Here is an 18,696-nt window from a genome sequence, read left to right as displayed (position 1 = left end):
GGAGGTGGAAAAGGATCTGGGAGTCATTATTGACTGGAGTACTGTATCCAGTTCTGGGCGCCGCACTTTAAGAGGGGTGTGGACAGCATTGAGAGGGTCCAGAGGAGGGCCACCCACATGATCAAGGGACAGCAGGGTAGGTCCTATGAGGAAAGGTTGCGGGACCTGAACCTGTTCAGCCTTCAAAAGAGAAGGCCGAGGGGGGATCTTGTGGCCTGTTATAAACTGGTTAGGGGGGATCAGCAGGCACTGGGGGAGTCCCTGTTCCCCCGAGCGCCGCAAGGAGTGACCAGGAACAATGGTCACAAGCTGGCGGAGGGAAGGTTTAAGTTGGATATCAGGAGGCACTACTTCAAGGTCAGGGCAGCTAGGGTCTGGAACCACCTTCCAAGTGAGGTGGTGCAGGCTCCCACTCTGGGGGTTTTTAAGAGGAGGTTGGATGACCACCTTACTGGGGTCGTTTGACCCCAGTACTCTTTCCTGCCGTGGCAGGGGGGCGGACTAGATGATCTGCTTACGTCCCTTCCGACCCTAGAAACTATGAAACTACTATGAAACTATGAAACTATATCCCCAGTCAGAAGTTTGCAGAGGGGGGTAGGGAGGAGTTACTAGGTGCACTGAGTAGGCAGCCTGCACCTGAAGTCCTCACCCAGACCCTAAGGGGTATTTTTACATTTGCAAGCACCACAGCACCTGGTGCTCTGAAAAGCACCCGGTGTTGCAACACTTGCAGTTGTATAAGCAGCAAAATGCACATCAGCACTGAGAAAATGGCAGCAGCGTGCTTTTGAACTAAAACACCTCAGAGGTGCTTTAGTTCAAAAAGTGCACCGCTGCCATTTTCTGCGCACTGACACACATTTCTCCACTTATACAACTGCATGTGGCATGGCACAGTGCACGTCAACTCACATGCAGAGCAGACTCGATTAACTGAGTCTGCTCAGAAGCTGCGGATCTCCGGTGCCCGGCTGAATGAAAAAGTATGTGTAGAAATGCTGAGCTTAGTGGACTTTTTCGGAGGGAGCCTTAGAGACCTGAGCCTTGCTGACCTCCAGCCACCCCAGGAGTGTTTCCTCTGTCTGGCTCAAGACTGGCTCAGCTGGAGTTGCCCCAGTCCTCAGCCGTATTTCACCATTTAAGTGCAATGCACTGAATGGGTCCTGGGCTCAGGTAGCCTCCCTGAGAGAGCTAAATGCTGTCTTCTGGCATGTGATAGTTTGAAGCATCTCTGTTGTGCTCCCAGCAGAGGCTGCTCCCTTGGGAGACTGAAGAATTAGTTCAGCCTTTTGCAAACATCTAGATGCAGAGAGGAAAGAAAAGAATTCAAAGAATTTGCTTGTGGCAGAAAGCCACCTTGGTTTCTCCCCAAAAATCTCTGCCCTGTGACACTGTGATTTAAATCTCTGTGCTGTGACCATTCAATTAGGATGGGCCCAGCACACAGGGGACCACACCCTCAGCCTGTCTCTTTAGGGAACTGGAGCTGGCTGCATTCCTGAGGGAGGGGGAAACCTGCTCCCTCTGCTTACGTGACTTGCATCACTTACCTGGGTAAGGGGTTTCTACCTGGGGAGCTGGAATCTGCCCGGTAACAGGTGATGCATTTCAGATTGGTTGGCTGACAGCCAACTGGGGCTGACCTCCGCTGGCCCAGGTGAATGAGGTCACAGGGGCTATATAAGTTAGGACGGGGAAGGAGGCGGTCTCTCCTCTCCGGCCATGAGGTGATGCAGCAGCCAGGCAGGGGACAGAGAAGCCTTAACATCTGAAACTGGCTCTCTCCCCCCAAACTCATGAGCTAGGAACTGCCTGCCTCCAAAGGGAAACTTCACCTGCCTTTGGAAGATGCTTGTGAGTAAGCTACTCAATCTGATTAGATATTTAGCTGGAAGTATCACAGATGCGTAATCAAAAGGCTACCACAGCCAGACTGTTTGCTCTTTAGGATTTCTAGATATTGCTCTATCCTGTACCCTAGTTTACCCTACCCCCTGTAATCAATAAAGTTCTCCTTTTTGACTGGTGTGGGAGACTTATTGAGGGGTGGGTCTAAATTATGCCTAAGAGACCCCTTAGGTCTGTGGACTAAGGGAGACTATACCTTTTTGCCCCCGGACTTGGGGAAGTACCCCAAGTGCCTGTACTGGGTTGAGTACCCGTGGGACTTTAGGCCTGTGTTACCCCAAGGACACAGGGCCGCGTGACAGTCCATTCTTGGGGTGGTGGCGGCACGTTACCCCCAGACTAGCGAGTGTGCTCCGGGAGAGGGGTCGGCCGGACATAAGGCGCCCCTAGGGAGGCATTCGGAGCCTGGAAGGTGGTCGGGCGCGGGGAGATGGGCGGCTCGATGCAGGAGCACCCCCTACTGGCCCGCCTCATGTGGTGGAAACAGCAGAGGGATACTAATACCCAGCTGTGTTCCTGAGGTGGGATCTCTGCACCCGCCACATTGCTTGTCATATGAAAATTAACTACATGGCTCCCCTGGATGGGCGTGAGCAGAGATGATCACTCTTCTGTCTCTAGCCCATCATTCCGGGGCTCTGGTTGAGATTCTGAGGCAAATAAATGATTAATCTGGGAGGTAATATTGTTTGCTTATCAAAGGAAGGCCCTGAATCCAAAATTCCTTGGTTCTGTTCCCAACCGTCCCTTTCTTGCTCAGTGGCCTTTGGCTACACAGAGAATGTTTCATCCTCAATGTCCCCATCTATGGAACAGAGATATAATAATCTAGTGATAGCTCATTGGTGCTGAGAAGTTCAGATTCTTGATGTTAGCAAAAGAGTTTAAGATAGGAAGAACAAAGCGGATGTGGTGATACAGTGCACATTCCCTTGCCTCCTAGCTTTGTGCTTTGAAAAATGCTTTCTGCCAGCCATGGCAAATGGCAATTGCCTGTATATGCACTACCTGTCATGTCTGGCACATGTGGGAAGGAATGTGAAACGCAGGGCATATAGGAATCCTAGGAACTCCTCATCAGATGTATCATGAAAAAGGAGGCAAACTGGTTTCCCAGACAGTACATTAACTCCCACCCCATTTCCTGGGTGGGTGTGATCTTCCCAATACCCAATAAAATAACTCTACCACTGACCTGCATCTGGGGACAACTCCATGCTCTTGTGTTTATCCCAACCACCCCAGAAGGGAGGAATGCAAATTCTAGCCTGACTGTGATGTTTAGGACTGTAACCTTGTTAAGCCAGACACTCAGGGCTTATCAGAGAATCAGAGGGTGGGGAGGGGGGAGGCTAGTCCTCTCAGTATGGGGTGTTCAGTTATGCTGCTTGACTCTAGCTGTCTGCTAACAGTGGCCATGTTTATTTCTCTTGACTTGTAGATGGTTTTGAACCTGCAGTCATGCTCCCCAAAGTGCCGTCTGGTGAGTCTGTGGAAGGGGAGATGGACATTATTCAGCTGAGTGGAGGTGACGAAGGGCTTACTTGTGGTTTGCCTGTCCCTTTTAGAGGCTCTTCTCCGAGGATGTAAGGATGTCCAGCTGCTCGGGTCATGGGAGGAAGCTGCTGTGAATGGCTTGGCCACACCTAGTGTCTCAGAGCAGTCCAGCTCAGAGGGGGAATCACTCCCTGCTACCCTGGAAGACTTTCTGCTGCAGGAGGCAGATGATTTTGATGACCCCAAGTTCTTTATTGACCTGAATGCTGGGCACATGGAGGATGCTGAAGTCTTTGACCCCATACTGACCTTCCTTAACCAAGGTGGCTATGTGGCCCATTTTCAAAGTCTCTATGACCTCTCTTTCTCCTTCCTCAATTCCACCTTCTATGGCTTCTCTGATGAGGATGAACTGATCTTGTATCTTGAGACCTCTAGGAACTGGGCCAAGAGAACTCATTTGGACTGGGCTCATATCAGGGTCTGTTTCTTGCTGGGCAGGCTCTGCATCAAAAGGGTCAAGTTGTCCCAGGCCCGAGTCTACTTTGAAGAAGCCATAAATGTAATGGACAAGGGGTTCAGGGACCGTCCTCTGCTGGCTGCACTGCATGTGAACCTTGCTGCCATCTACCTGAAGCAGAAGATGAAGCTCAAGTTTTTCTCCATGCTGGGGAAAGCTGTGGCCCTGCTAGTCTGTTTGCCAGGACATGGCTTCAGTTCTGAGAATGAGCTGGAAGTTGTGAAGTATGTCCTGAGGGATGCAATCGTGGTGGGCAATACCTCTTTGGAGGCCCGGGCTTGTTTCCTTGCTGTCAATCTCTTTCTACAGTTGGGCAAGTATGATGAGGTCCTGCCCTTCGCAGAGCGCCTTCAAATCCTCTCCACCAACTTCTCTAGCCAAGATTCCAGTGCCACATTGTTGGATACCACCCCCATATTGAGCTATTTGTATGACAAAAAATACTTGCCGCATATCACATTGGCATCCACCCGGCGGTTTGTTCCCAGTGGCATCAAAGGGGCACCAACACCTATATGGAGAGCTGGTTTAGTCCTCCAGAATACTGCCAAGCTCCTAGGAAGTCAGCTGAACAGAAGCAGCATCTCAGTACTTTCTTGCTTCTGTCTCAGACATGCATTGACTTTCTCCCATGAAAGCGGTGCTGTGTCCACTCAGAGAGCTCTGTGTGCCACCTTGTCCAAAATGTACCTCCAGCATGGTGTGTTGGATGGGGCAGTTTGTTATGCAGCCAGAGCTGTAGTTCTTGGCAAGCTGATGAGTGAGGAGGAGGCCTTTGAGTCTTCCCTCTCTTTGGGGTGGATGCACATCCTGAACAGCCAGCCAGCTAAGGCTGCAGAGATCATGCTGCAGCTCCTGCACTCTCTGCATGAAACGGACAGTGTTACTCAAGGTGGGGCAGTTCACAACCTCCTGGCTATTGCCCTCAAAGGAGAAGGGCAGATGCAGAAGGCAGCAGTAAACTACTTGTGGGCCTTAAACAAAGCCAAGGAGACTGGCAACAGGAGGAACCAGGCTATTGCTCTGGCCAACTTGGGACACCTGACTCTCTCACACAGGGCCAACCAGCTGGCTGAGAGGTACTTGTTCCAGTCTCTACAGCTGTACACTGAGCTCCAGGGTAGTGAAGACTCAGAAATGGAGCTGGTGCAGGTGTTGCTGTGGCTAGCTCAGGCAATGGTGGGCAGGCACAGGATAGAAGACAGCAAAATCTTTCATGAACTGGCACTGATGTATGCTCTGAAGTCCCACAACATGAAGAGTGAGTATGTTTCCTGGAGCCTTGTTGATGGGAGTGTGTCTAAGGAAGGGACTTGCCTATATGTTGCACCTTCTTAGATCCCTAATGTGGCCATTTAATCCCACCCCCTTCCCCATACCATACAGGTCAGCTTCATATCACTGAGTCCCTCTGCCATTTCTACAGCAAAGTGTCCCCGAATCCTGGGGCCTGCATTACCTACCACGAACATTGGGTATCCCTGGCACAGCAGCTCCAGGACCGAGAGATGGAAGCACAAGTCCTACAGACCCTCAGCCAGCTCTACCAGAGTCTAGACACATCCAAGTAAGTCACTCCAATGCTTAATCACTGGGCAGAGGCTGCTGGCCAGAAGTTTCCGTTCACCAGGAAGCAAAAGCAGCAACTTCCAGGGCTGTGGGACAGTCTTCAGAGGGCCACAATCACAGGTGTATTATAGTACCCATTGTACTACCTATGCTATACACAGCACAAGTCATGAAAACTCTTTACTGCACCATTTCCATGAACAAGGGTGACTAGTGCCTCCTGAGTCTGGGGGCGCACAATTGTGGGTGTGCCTGGGGCCCCATATACTTCCGTGTTGCAGCTTAGTGCCCTCCTTCCCCCCCAACACGCCACTGGCCCGCATGGCAAAAAACTGCCCTGTCCTGAGTGGTACCAAGTCGGGGGCCAATCTCAGGGCCCCCCCTGTGCTCTCCCTACCAGTCGTCTGTGTCCATGAATATCTTCTGTTGCAGATCCAGAGGAAAATCATTTGATTTCCTTTACAAACATGTCATGACTTGGCAAACACCAAATGTTTAATGGAGACTGTGCAGTAGGCTGTAGAACAGGCAGTGGTTTCTGAATGACATAGATATACACATGGCAACTCATCTCCTGTGTAACCTGGGGTTGCAGGAGCTGGCAGTCATGCACTGATCTGTCGCACAGGAGACTGGGAAAATGTATTGTGCTCTGTTTATTTCATTAATGCATTAAAGGTCCCATTGCTGCTTCTAGGATGCTGAGAAGTGTATAAAAATAGGTGAGTTATAGCCAACTGAAATGGCCCTGAGTCAAATCCATCCCTGCTCCACTGACTCTGATGGACTCACTCCCATGAATTTGACTTGGTGTCAACTGAAAAGGACTCCCTCTGGTAATAGGAACTTTGCCTCTGACCACTCTAGTACCCTCCAGCAAAAATTGATGGGCCTTGCAATGTGCCAAAGAGATCACCTGGCCAATGGTGCTACACTTTCTGGAATACACATCTCTTACTAGGAGAGAGTCTGACTACCAGTGCTGCCTGATCCACCGAGCTAGGAATTATCAGGGAGGGAGCCTGGGAGAGGGGGCATCTCTGGCAAGCAGAGACAAACACATAACCTGGTGCTAGTTCGTTCAGTTTTTGCTTACTACTGTAAATTACACAAGGAAGAGGAACAGGCAGTCAGCCATTCTGGGCTGGCACATAGTATGCAGCTATTACTTAGAGAAATGACACCTAAATGAGTGTAACTTCCACTAAGGGAGTTTTCTCTCTGATTCTTTTAAGGATAAGTCTGCAGTGGATTGGGCAAAATTATTTCAGTTTAGGGATTTATATAATCTATCTACCACACTTTTATAGCAGTGAAATGCCAATTATGCTGATATAAGAGTGTTGTCCATCCAGGGTCTTTTAAGTTACCAGGAACCAATCTAAATCATCTGTAAAGCAGATGGGACAAAGGCCTATTTGTAATGTATATTCTGACTCCTTTCTATAGTACTTTGCCACCAATCAGTTTTTGCAAAACCAGTTCCAGTTTTACATCTTTCTAACATAAACCTGAGCTGCCGTTCTTCTGGGATCACACTAATATGGTATAAGGGTTTGGCTTCCAGCCATTGGTTCTCATTATTTCTTTCTCTGCTAGCTAAAAGGCCCTTTTTAACCTTGTTTTTTCCCCAGGAGGTCACTTATATGCCACAATCACGTCACCTCTCAATCTTCCTTTTTGATAAATTGGAGGTAACCTATCGGGTTAGGCCAGAATGGAGTCAAGGTTTGCTATTAAACACCACAGGCAAAGGAAGTATTGTGCTTTTTAAAGGCAAACAAATGCCAAGTACTGGTGAATTTGCCCTGAAGATCCTGGAATGGCATGTAAGGTCACGGTGAATTCAGGGGGAAGGAATTTAGGAAGCAGCCATCTGTCATGTGAGTGGTGCTATTTTGGATTACAAAGGCACCCCACACCCTCAGCCAGAAGGACAGCTGGAGTCCAGTAGCTTTAAAGACAACCTGCCAAACCCACAAACCAACCTGAAGGCTGGTTTGTCGGTGGGTCAGTGCCCCCTGCCGGACGCCAAATGTTGTATCACATGGCTCACACCAGTAAGTGCTGGTCATTTTGCCTTCTAGTGCCAAAAAAATTAGGGTAAAGGCCCAGGTACTGTTGCTAGTAGAAGCTTCCCTATAGATCGCATGACAGAGAGAGACAGAGAGGCCTGTTCTTGCACAGGTTTCACTTTTGAGTTACCTGATGGGAGCCAAAAGGAGACAGATGGTTCACAATGGGCCAAAGCAACACATACATGGAGAGGGCATGCAGAGTTGTTTAATGAAAACTTATCTGATTTCTGGGGGCATCATCTTGTGCTCTGTAATGATGATTCCCCCTTAACCTTCCAGGTCCCTGAGACAATCCCTGGACTGTACCAAACAGAGCTTACGGATCTTCATTGACCTGGGGGAGCGAGTCAAAGCAGCACAGGCCTGGTTGCAGGCTGGCAGGCTCCACTATCTTATGGAGGAGGATGAGCTGGTGGAAATGTACTTCCAGGTAAGGCAGGGGTGGGTAATGCAAGTTTCTGCTATCTGAGCCTCTGTGAGGTGACTAGATCTTTTCATCTCCTGAGCCCTTTCCATCACTAGTATCTGGGAATCTATTGTTTTAGCTGTGAAGGGGAGAAAGGAAACAATAATACCTGGTGCAAGCATTAATCACAGAAAGCCATCTCCTTGAAAGCGAGAGGGCCTTCCATGAATTGCAGGTTATTCAGAGGAGAAGGCTGAGTTGGTTTGCTAATGGTGTGAACCACCAGGGTTTACAGTAAAGTAGCAACCTGGATACAGAAAGCTTCTATTTCAAGCATCAGATACTGTAAACTGGTGTGGCTGGGTAAGGCAAGTAGTTAGGCTCCTGCCCTGCTACCAGCCCTTTTACTTGTACATCTTCAGCATGGATCTAAATCAAGACAGTAGGGTCTGGAAGTTGTCAGTTATCCAATGGCTGCTCATTGACCTGTGTGAAGTGAATTGGTGGCCTTGATCCTAAAAGTCAAGAATTCACGGCAGGAAAATCTATAGCACTTATTACAGATGGTTGTAATCAACTCTTTAGCTGGTGGTTTCAGCACATCGAATGTATGAACAGCAAAGTGTTACCATTAACAAAGAATAAGTATAGGCCAAATCTCTCTCAGACCTTCCTAGCAGGGCTTGCCTGTCAGTCTGAGGAATATCTTCAGAGGGAATAGAGTTATGATAATGAATACACAATAGGAAATGATCCTGCTTTGGCTCAGAGATGGCTTTAATAGGGATTTTTGACATAAGTGACTCCTGCACTATTGAAAATGATCTATGTATAGCCATTTGCTCTAGCTATGGGTTTGACTCCCCCCCACCCCCTAGGTTTTTAAATCCCCTTTTCATACCCAGAAGCAGTTCTCCCAAGTGCTGGGTGAAACTTGCACAGCCAATGGTTACACCACTTTGCTGAACAATTGTCACATGCTTTTTGCCCGGCATATTGCATCTACATAGAAATTCACTCCCTGGTCCCAGTGTCCAAACTGCATGCGCATAAATTGCAAGTGCAATTACCACAATGGTGCATGTATGACAGTACCTGTACATTCAAATGCAAATGATCAGTTGGTCTTCTAATTACTAATTTTCATAGTTTCATAGTTTCATAGTTTTTAGAGTCGGAACGGGCCTGAGCAGATCATCTAGTCCAACCCCCTGCCATGGCAGGAAAGAGTACTGGGGTCAAACGACCCTAGCAAGGTGTTCATCTAACCTCCTCTTAAAAACCCCTAGAGTAGGAGCCTGCACCACCTCTCTTGGAAGTTGGTTCCAGACCCTACAGATTTTCATCCGTTGCTCTTAGAACAGAGCATGCAAAATATGTTTGCACCATTCTGAAGATTTGAGCTTGTGTTTATTGTTATTTTATTAACAAAATCACCTTGGAGTACATCTATGGTGCGCTCTCAGGTTCTCACCTCAATTCCTTCTCATTCTAGGCAGCTATACAGACTGCACTGAAACCAGGGGACATCTCCTTGGCCATGGATCTGTATGAAGAGGCAGGGGATATCTTTTTTAATGGCAGCCGAAACAGACACCGAGCAGTGGAATTTTATAGGGTACTGGAGCACTCCCATCAATGTACTCCTCCCATGCAAACAGCCAAAGTGAGCTCTCCAGTGGAGGGGCAGGTTTGCCGGTCAGTCAGAAATGCTACGCAGAGGCTGAAAAGGAAGGGTTGGTGAGGTGATGGGGTGTTTAGGAGCATGAGAGTGCAATTGCTGCCACTGCATCTGGAGCCGGGATACTCAAGACAGTAGCTGCTGCCACAGCAAGGGCTCATCTGAGAGAAGTGACCATTCCAGAGGAAGGCGGAGTGGTTACTTTTCTGGGAACTAACACAGTGAGTTGGTCTGAGTGCCTGAGATGGGCTCTATGCAGAACAGCATTGAGATAGGGAACTCCAGTTTGAGGGTGGCAGGGTATAGGCAGGGAAGAGCCTTTTTGCTGTCGGGATGCTTCATGGCAGATAAGGGGAATCAGTGCCAAGAGTACTAGGAGGAGGCAGGAGCTATCTATCCTGTGGGTCCAAGTCTGGTCCCAGACCAGAACTTCAGGCCCAAAACTTCAGGGCACCTCACAGATTTTTGTGGACTTGTCCTTCCAAACACTTCTGTGAGGACTGAGGCACAAAGAGATGGAAGGTGCAATGCTGAGCACCTGACTCTTGGTGGGACCCGCAGGCCTGAGTTAGGGCCCTAGGTTCTGTGCTGTGCACAGAGGAGGTAGGTCCCTTAGTCAGGTGGGGCTTACAAGAGCCAGATCACCAAGTCTGGAGCACCAGAGCTAGCTCAGAGGGATCACTAAGTCCTGTCTTCTCCAGGGCCTGTGGGCCAAACCTCCCTCCACTCAGGGTTCACAGCCCTGCACGCTCTTGCTGGAGTTAAACAACGGCTTTGCTTGTCTGAAGCAGAGCAGAGGCCACTCCTTTCAATGCAAAGCAGTTTCCTGTGTTTTGTGTAGACCTTGGTCCCATAGCTCAGCAGTTCTCAACCTTTTCAGACTCAAGACACCCCTCATAGACTCGAGGCACCCCTCAGGAAATGCCAGTTTTTAGCTCTCACTTGTTTTTTGACTATAGAAAAATAATAGGACATTTCTTCTGTTGCAAAGACCTCAGAAAGACTACAGCAGGTCGGAGTGGTTTTAACACTGGGGATTCCTATGTGAAATCTCTAGGTTTATCTTGTGAGTCATAGTTGCACATCTAGCGGTGATAACATTGCATGACACCCTGAAGCACCCTTGAAAGGATCTCATGGCACCCCAGGGTGCCATGGCACCCTGGTGGAGAATCATTGCCATAGTTGTGAGCACACCTGCCAAATGCTTGAACAAGAGCAAAATTGCTTGGCTTGTGGGACCCCAGGACAACCACAACCTGTTCAGCATTGACTAGGCAAGCCATCCCTCACCCAGGGGGCTTTCCTGGTGAAATATAGACAGGGACTTTGAGAATAACACTCTCAGAATTGGATACTTGAATCCCATATTAAAGTTTGAGGATAACACTCAGAATTGGATACTTGAATCCCATGTTAAAGTATCAAACTTCTTTTGAGTCCAGGCCTAACTGACTTGCTCAAGTCACACAGAAGGTTTGGGGCAAGGCAACATTTGAACTTGGGTGAGCAGCATCTCCTGCCAGCACCTAAACCATTGCCTCTGTGCCAACCCTAATGTCAAGCCGGCAAGTCAGTGCTGTGTGTTGCTGCTTGTTTGCCCTAATGTGAAGCATGGGTTTTGAGCTATAACTGCCAAGTAATCCCTTTGGACTTATTGTCCCCCCATCTGCCCAGGGAGGTGCTGTGCCTTTGGCCAGGAAACTGAAGGCCACCAGGACAGAGCTGCGGTTGTTCAATAAGCTGGCAGAGCTGCAGATTGGACTACGGGGCTATGAGAAGGCACTAGAATTTGCCACCCTGGCAGCCAGGCTGAGCACCAGTGTAGGTGAGTGGTTTTGCCTCCTTGAGAAACAGCAGCTATTCCAAGTCTTCTCCACACAGAGTGGGTGGGTTGTCTCCTCAGAAGGGAGAAAACTTCATTGCCTGAAGGGAAGATATTTCTGACATAATAAAGATGCTGGATGGCCTCTTATTTTTGCATGAGTTGTTCTCATCTCCATCATTTTGTCAGACGATGGGAAATTAGGAGTTAGACTGCGGCGATTCCTCACTGCTTTACTTCTCTGATGACACTGCTCACAACTCTGCATGTAGATAGTTTCATTAGGTAGGATGCTTTGAGGACAATGCCAGTATACGACTCTAGGTGGGACTAGTGAAACAGCCTATGCAGGCCTGGTGCCCCCAGAGACTCTAATGACTAATACTTGCCCTTTAGTTCTGCCCTTGTGCCCATCATGACATTAATCCTGTTGTTGGCTGTCCCCCCACTGGACCATCCATGGACCATGGAGATTCTCAGCCATCTCCTAAATCATAGGGGTCCCTGCCTCTACTCCCTGGGTGCATCTACACATTCAATTAATGCAATTTAATAAACTCTGGAGCAGTTTGATCCAGAGTCAACTTTGCCAAGGTGCAGCATGTACACATGTGCCCAGGACATCAGCAGTTTGAGCTGGGGCAGAGCAGCCCCAGGCTGGCAGCAGGCTTTGGGGATTAGCCCTGGGCTCCAGGTGGCAGTGTTGGGTGGCAGAGAGGCTGGCTGGGGCATGAGGGTGCAGAATCTGCAGCTAGGCAGCAGGCAACCCCCACACTTTAGCCCCCTCATGCCCCAGCCAGCCCCTACCACCATCTACACGTGTGTTTCGTTACACTTAATTACTCCGCCATAAGATATAGTTAAGGGGTGGAGTACATGACTTATAAGAGGCTGAAGGAACCAGGCTTACATAGTCTGAAGAAGAGAAGACTGAGAGAGAATTTAATACCAGTCTTCAACTACCTGAAGGGGGTTCCAAAGAGAATGGAGCTGGGCTGTTCCAAGTGGTGGCAGATGAGAGAACAAGGAGCAATGGTCTCAAGTTGCAGCAAAGGAAGTTTAGGTTAGATATTAAGAAAAACTTTCTTACTAGGAGGGTCGTAAGGCATTGGTTACCCAGAGAGGTTGTGAAATCTCTGTCCTTGGCAGTTTTTAAGACCCGGCTAGACAAAGCTTTGGCTGGGATGATATAGTTGGGGCTGGTCCTGCTTTGAGCAGGGGTTGGACTAGATGACCTCCTAAGGTCCCTTCCAACCCTCATTTTCTATGACTCTAAGATAGTACGGTCCCCAACAGTGCTCTCTCACAGCAGAATTAATTAGTTTACTGCACCTTAATATCTGTGCACGTGTAGACTGTGACACTTTCCTGCAGGGTTAATTAGTCAACTCTACAGTAAAGTGCAGATATAGATTCATCCCCTGATTGTGAAGCAAATACAGAACTTGAGCACTAGCAGGCCCTGGACTTAGTAGTACTGCAATGGGGATGACTTATTAGCAGGTGGCAGTATTGCTGTATCAGCACTTCTTTTTCCAGGAGATCAGTTGCAAGAGCTGGTTGCATTTCACCGCCTGGCTTCAGTGTACTATTTCCTGCAGATGTACGAGATGGCTGAGGACTGCTATCTGAAGACGCTCGCCTTGCGCTCTCCCATACTACAGTGTGCTGAAGAGGCTATGTACTATTCTAAGATTTACTGTCACCTTGGCAATCTGACCCTGCACAAACTGAAGGTGAGGAGCATCTTTCCATGAAGTGCTCTGTGGAACACAGTAGTTTTGCTGGAGAGCCAACATAGCACAAATCTCAGCCTGGAAGGCAGCTGCTAGACAGACCAGGGGTCTCATTTTAAATGAGTCAGGCGTCCCAGGGGTCTCCCATGAGATGCTAGGCCCTTGTCCAGTTCCAGCACAGCCTTTTTTGCCTTCATTTCAGCCAGTTCTTAACATCTCCCTTTGTGCTGTTTGGTTAGGATGAACAAGATGCTGCTGGCTACTTCCTGCTGGCCCTGGCTGCAGCCACATTGCTGGGAGACAAGAAGCTACAAGGTGTCATCTATGCCAAGCTGGCTTACATATACAGCATGCCCCTCCAGTCCAAGGCTCTGGATGGCTGTGCCACATATCGGGCTAGGTGGCTCAGTGAAGGAGGACAAGTGTGACAAACCATGGTGGGGGTCCCACACAGCCAAGTTTGTGAGACAGATGATGACAGATCTTCATACCTCATTGAAGAAAGTTGCCCACATGCCTTCTGAAGCCAAAGCAAATGACACATGGAAAGTTCTGCATGTCAGCCTGAGATAAGCAGCCTGTTGTTGTGCCATGTTAGCTTTTCATTTTACAGAGGCCGGCTGTCACATCAGGTGTTTGGGATGTGACGTTTTCCTCATAGCTTGCTCACTGACTTTCTTCTTGGACCCCTTGGAAAACTAAACCCTTAGCCTATCAGCAAGCACAATGCACATACAGAGGAGACACTCCTGCCACATGTGCCCAGTGTCCCACATTTAGAATGGGCACACTGCCTGTGTGTTACCCCGCAGGACAGCTTGGGAACTCAGTTCTTGGCCTGTTCTAGGGTGGAAGTGGTTTCCTGTGCACATTATTGGGTCTTGCCACTAGATGGCACTCCAAGAATGCAGCTGATCAGATGGGGAAAGCACTGCCCAAGTGTTGGCAAAGTGTTGAGCTTGGTCATTAGCCTGATGTTTATTTTACAGAATGCCATCTCCTTCCTGAGTGCTCACAGCTTTGGGCTGTACACATGGATTGGTGGAGCCAGTGGTTAGGTCTAAGCTGTAATCCCAGCTACATTTTAATTAGTCAAAGAACATTTTTTTATTTATTTCTATTTGGTTTCACTTGTGTGTTTGTTTTGATGGAGTTGGGAGGTGGGGGGAGAGGGAGAGGCAGGCAGGGTCTGGTGGCCTGCTACACAACCACCAGGACTGCCTCTGAGGCATTCACCATTACAAAGTACCATAAACTCCATGAGGAAGAGATGAGAAGGGAAGAAGTATGTGCAAAAGGCCACTCCAGGATCTGTGCGGATGGTGGGAGAAGGAAAGGCAGGCAGTCCCTTGTGAGGAGAGGGAGAAACTGTCCTCATTAAAGCCACAAGCAAAGTAGTAGGGTACAGTCCTGCCCAGCTACACACAGCTGAGTGCCCTGGGGCTAGGGGCAGACATTACACATAAACCAGTTTAAGTGATTAGAAATGGATTTAAACCTGTAACAGAATAGATGTTCAGTGCACATAAACCAGTTTGAAAATGGCTGAAACTGGTTTGAGATAAACCTGGTTGAATATAGTATCAGATTTAACTGATTTGGCTCAAACCACTTTATGAAATGTCCGTCCCAGACCTCTTGCTGGTTTAAGATAAACCAGACTCCCCCAGCATCCCAGCATGCTCTCTGGGCTGGGCAGGGCTCTCTGCTCCACAGTAGGGCTGGCCCCTCCCCTCTTCTCCCTGGCTGCAGCTCCCCACCTCACCCTCACCACTCCCTGCTAAGTAGGAATTCCCCACCTCCCCTCTACCTTGCTGAGGAGGTGTCTGTGTATTAGCTAACAGATCCACATGCTGGCTACAGTCCCTATTGAATCAACAGGTAGCTGGTAATGTCTCTCTGTTGTTTTCTTAATGGGGTGATAAACACTGAGTTAGGAGTGATAAACACTGCTATCAATTCCCTGCTGGGATAATCAAAGCATTCTTCTGGGGCCTGGCCACACCCTCTCCCTCCCTCCCTCAGCTCAGTGCTGTAGAAGGGTTGGGAGGGCTGCTCTAGTGCCTTCCAGCTTTTACCTAAGCCACTGCAGGCATGTACCTGTATGTCTGGGATGTCTGTGTAGTTACAAACCGGTTCAGCCTAGCCAGGTTAGACTAACCTGCAAAGACTGAATCAATTCAGGCTTTTTGAATGTCTGTCCCAAACCTGGGAGAATAGCAGTAGCCTTGATCTGCTCAGCCATGGAGACTGCTCAGCAATAGTTATTGCTTCCACTTTGCAAAGGTGCAACCTGGAAGAAAGATGCCTCAGCCTTTTAACCAGCATGAGTGCTTGGGTGATAGTTTTGGCCATTGCTTGAGTGCATGGGGCTGCTGCCTTGAGGATGGGCTGCACTGTTTGATACACATTCTGGGGCCTGCCCTCAGTTATTGATGGTGGCCCCTGCTGAGGGTTGGGGCAAAAGGGGCTTTTTGCCTCCTCTTTTTTTGATCCATTCAGCCCACCTGCACAGGGAGCATCAGAATCATATTCTGGAGGGAGATCGCTAACATGGCATTGCCCAGTCAGCAGCCACAGTGCTAGATGCCCCCTTATTCTAGATGGCCCCCTATTCTCATTGCTGGAACATTTCAAAGGGAAAGAAAACAAATGACAAATCTCTGCTTTTAGTGGTTCTTTTCATCCACCTCCTCACTGGTCACACAGCCGTTTCAGCAGAGAAGAGCTCCCAAGAACTAGTGTTTTGCATCCCAGCTCACCCCCTTGAGGATGTGGTATTTAATGGGATGGAAAAGAGCAGGAAGCTAGGGCCATTCATGGAGTGTTCATGAGCAATGGGGAAGGATGTGTGAGAGTGGCAGGAGAGTGCCACGCACTTTATTGCCTCCTTAATGTGAGGCAGACGTCCGAACGATGTTCCATAGTGCCTGGAATCTCAATGTGCATCTCAGACACTACAGACAGGCCAGAAGCCCCACATGGGGACACTGGTCATGACAGTCATAGAAGAGTAAGGCCCCAGTGGTGGGGAGGATGATTCGCCATCCCAGCAAATCTCTGGTCATGCATTGGACCCCTGCCTCCTGCCTGGCAGGTGTATGTGGATGACAGTCCTGTCTTGATGCAGCATTGACCACAGGTCTTCCAAATGACAGATGGAAGAGAAGCCACAAAGGTGTGGTGTCAGACAGCTGTGCCCATGGATTCTCAAGGAGCACCCAGAGGCTTCTCCTGCAATCTGCTTCACAGTCCATTGGGTGAGCAGGTGGGGGGCTCATGACTGTGGTGAGGGAGGAGGGAGTTTGCCTTGTCTTTGTGAAGACACCTGCTCCCTGTTGCAATAGTCAGCATCTCTGTCTGTCTTCTATTAGAGCAGTATAATAGATTGCATTTTGATGCTTTGAGGAATATTTGTTGCTGGAAAAATAAGAATGGCCTTTAGAGAGAAGATGCAAAGGAGTGAGACTGGTAAGTGCCACATACACACAATGTCCTTAACACACCACAAGAGCTGGGCCCCGGCAGTACAAAGTTGTACCACTTCTTGCCACTGGAGGGCAATAGCTCACAGCACTTCAAGCCTGACCCTTTGGAGTCCTGACTCCAACTAGAAAACCAAGATTTCCATGTGTTTTAAATCGATTTGACTGAGGAACCTGTGGTTGTTTAAGGTGCTGATGCTCAGTGTCCAAGGAGAGAGACCTCCAACAGATGCTCCTGAAGCAGTCCAGGGTGCACATATGCAGCCTTGCCTCCAGGAAGGGATATTGCTGAAGGGCATTCTCCTGTTGTCTGTAGCCCCCATTATTTGTCATTCCTAAAAATAAGGCATATTTCCCAATGCTCTTAGTAACACCTCAGATCCATGTCCCCATCCAAGCTGCGTGCTGTGTCCATCAGCACAACAGTGTGTAGTTTAGTGCTCAGTTTGCTGGGTATCACTAGTCACCAACTGGCACTAGAATGTCAGTTCTGCCCTGGGAATGGGCTTGGAGAAGGAAAATCTTAATCCTATTAGAAGAACTGCATCGTTTTGGAAAAACCTTTACCAAACGAACCTCCTCCTCACTTTGCTGCTCTTCCTTCATGCTCCATTTTTACTTCCAACAAAGTGGAGCTCACAAACAACAGCACAGGGAGACATTAGGGGTCAAGTTCTGTTCTTGCTGCTCGAAGGGCAGAGACCAGTGAGTGAAGTCCTTACTAATCAGTGACTGAAGTGCTTCTTTGTTTATGAGGCCAGAATGGTGGGACCTGGGCAGACTACCTTTGTGTGCTGGGTCTGAAGGTAAGGAAATATTCTGCCTTGGGATGGTGGGCCAGGTACTATGGTCACCTTAGGTTCATAGATGTTTGGGTCAGAAGGGACCTTAGCAGAGTGAGTCTGACCCTCTGCCCTGGGCAGAAAAGAGCACTGGGGTCAGATGACCCCAGCCAGGTGTACGTCTAGCCTCCTCTTAAAGACCCCCAAGGCAGAGGAGAGCACCACCTCCCTTGAAAGCCCATTCCAGATTCTGGCAACCCTCACTGTAAAGGAGTTCTTCCTGAAGTCTAGCCTAAATCTGTTCTCCATCAGTTTGTGGCCTAGTTACTCCAAGGGGTGCCCTGATAAACAGAGCATCTCCTATTCCTTGCTGTCCCCCATGATGAATTTGTAGGCGGCCATGTAGCAGGGCACTAGGGTGCCTGCTACTGACAAACAGTAATATGGACTCAGCTGCCAGTCACCAGGGCAGCACAGGTGTGGGTTGCTGAGACAACCAGTCTGGTCAGCTGACCGGTAGGGGGCAGGGCCTGGCCTATATAAACAAGCTAGGTTGAGGCCAGAGGTCAGTTCCCCTCTGGTGGTTGAGGAAGGTGGAGCTCTGTTGGAGCAAGGAGAGCAGCCCAATAGTCTGAGCAGTTTCTGCATGAGGATGCTGGGTGGAGGAAACCCTAGTAGGGATTTGAAGGAAGGTTGGCCAGTTTGGCTTGGAATTTATGTTGGAACCCAGGAGTGGGAGTTTTCTGTTTTGCTGCCGTATAGGACTGGGTGAGGCTGTAGGGGTTGGAGGAGGCCTCATAGGAGCTCCCCAGTAGTGTGGGGGGTTCCTAGCACTGCAGAGGGCGCCACGTTTTGGGGTGTATTGACCCCAGCCCCAGTGTGGGCAGTATTGGGAGGGTAAAGCCCCAGTGTGGGCGCAGGTGAGAAGCCCTAGTGGGGTGCAGGACCCGAGAAAGGGGTCTGGGGGCCAGGCACGGCTATGGCCACCTAAGCCTCAATCGTGGGAAGCCCCAGTGGGGCGCAGGACCCAAGAAAGGGGTCCGGGGGCCAGGCATGGCTACAGCCGCCTGAGCCCCGATTGTGGGAAGCCCCAGTGGGGCGTAGGACCTGAGAAGGGGGTCTGGGGGCCAGGCACGGCTACGGCCACCTGAGCCCCAGGGCGGGCAGGGGATCGCGGAGACAGGCCCCAGGGCGGGCAGGGGATCG

General features: G+C 49.4%; 1 protein-coding gene across 7 annotated transcripts in view; it reads left to right on the top strand.

The window, feature by feature from the left end:
* The window catches only part of SH3TC2 (SH3 domain and tetratricopeptide repeats 2), a 35,221-nt gene extending 20,878 nt beyond the window's left edge, over window positions 1-14,343 (top strand). For 6 of the 7 annotated variants that reach the window (XM_019506428.1, XM_019506426.1, XM_019506429.1 and 3 more), the window contains 8 exons: window positions 3,353-3,394; window positions 3,480-5,189; window positions 5,315-5,495; window positions 7,855-8,005; window positions 9,477-9,599; window positions 11,340-11,490; window positions 13,027-13,223; window positions 13,463-14,343. In XM_019506428.1, the coding sequence (XP_019361973.1) occupies window positions 3,353-3,394; window positions 3,480-5,189; window positions 5,315-5,495; window positions 7,855-8,005; window positions 9,477-9,599; window positions 11,340-11,490; window positions 13,027-13,223; window positions 13,463-13,651 (2,744 nt within the window). In that variant the 3' untranslated portion in view covers window positions 13,652-14,343. Of the gene's footprint in view, window positions 1-3,352; window positions 3,395-3,479; window positions 5,190-5,314; window positions 5,496-7,854; window positions 8,006-9,476; window positions 9,600-11,339; window positions 11,491-13,026; window positions 13,224-13,462 lie in introns of those variants that run through there. The other variant, XM_019506432.1, reaches the window with a different exon arrangement.
* Window positions 14,344-18,696: the final 4,353 nt, after the last annotated feature.

Source organism: Gavialis gangeticus, unplaced genomic scaffold, assembly GCF_001723915.1.
Source record: "Gavialis gangeticus isolate Ggan-Ray unplaced genomic scaffold, GavGan_comp1, whole genome shotgun sequence".
In the NCBI taxonomy this organism is placed as follows: Eukaryota; Metazoa; Chordata; order Crocodylia; family Gavialidae; genus Gavialis; species Gavialis gangeticus.
The sequence above is the reverse complement of the archived record's forward strand: the minus strand, read 5'-3'. Positions and strand labels throughout refer to the sequence as shown.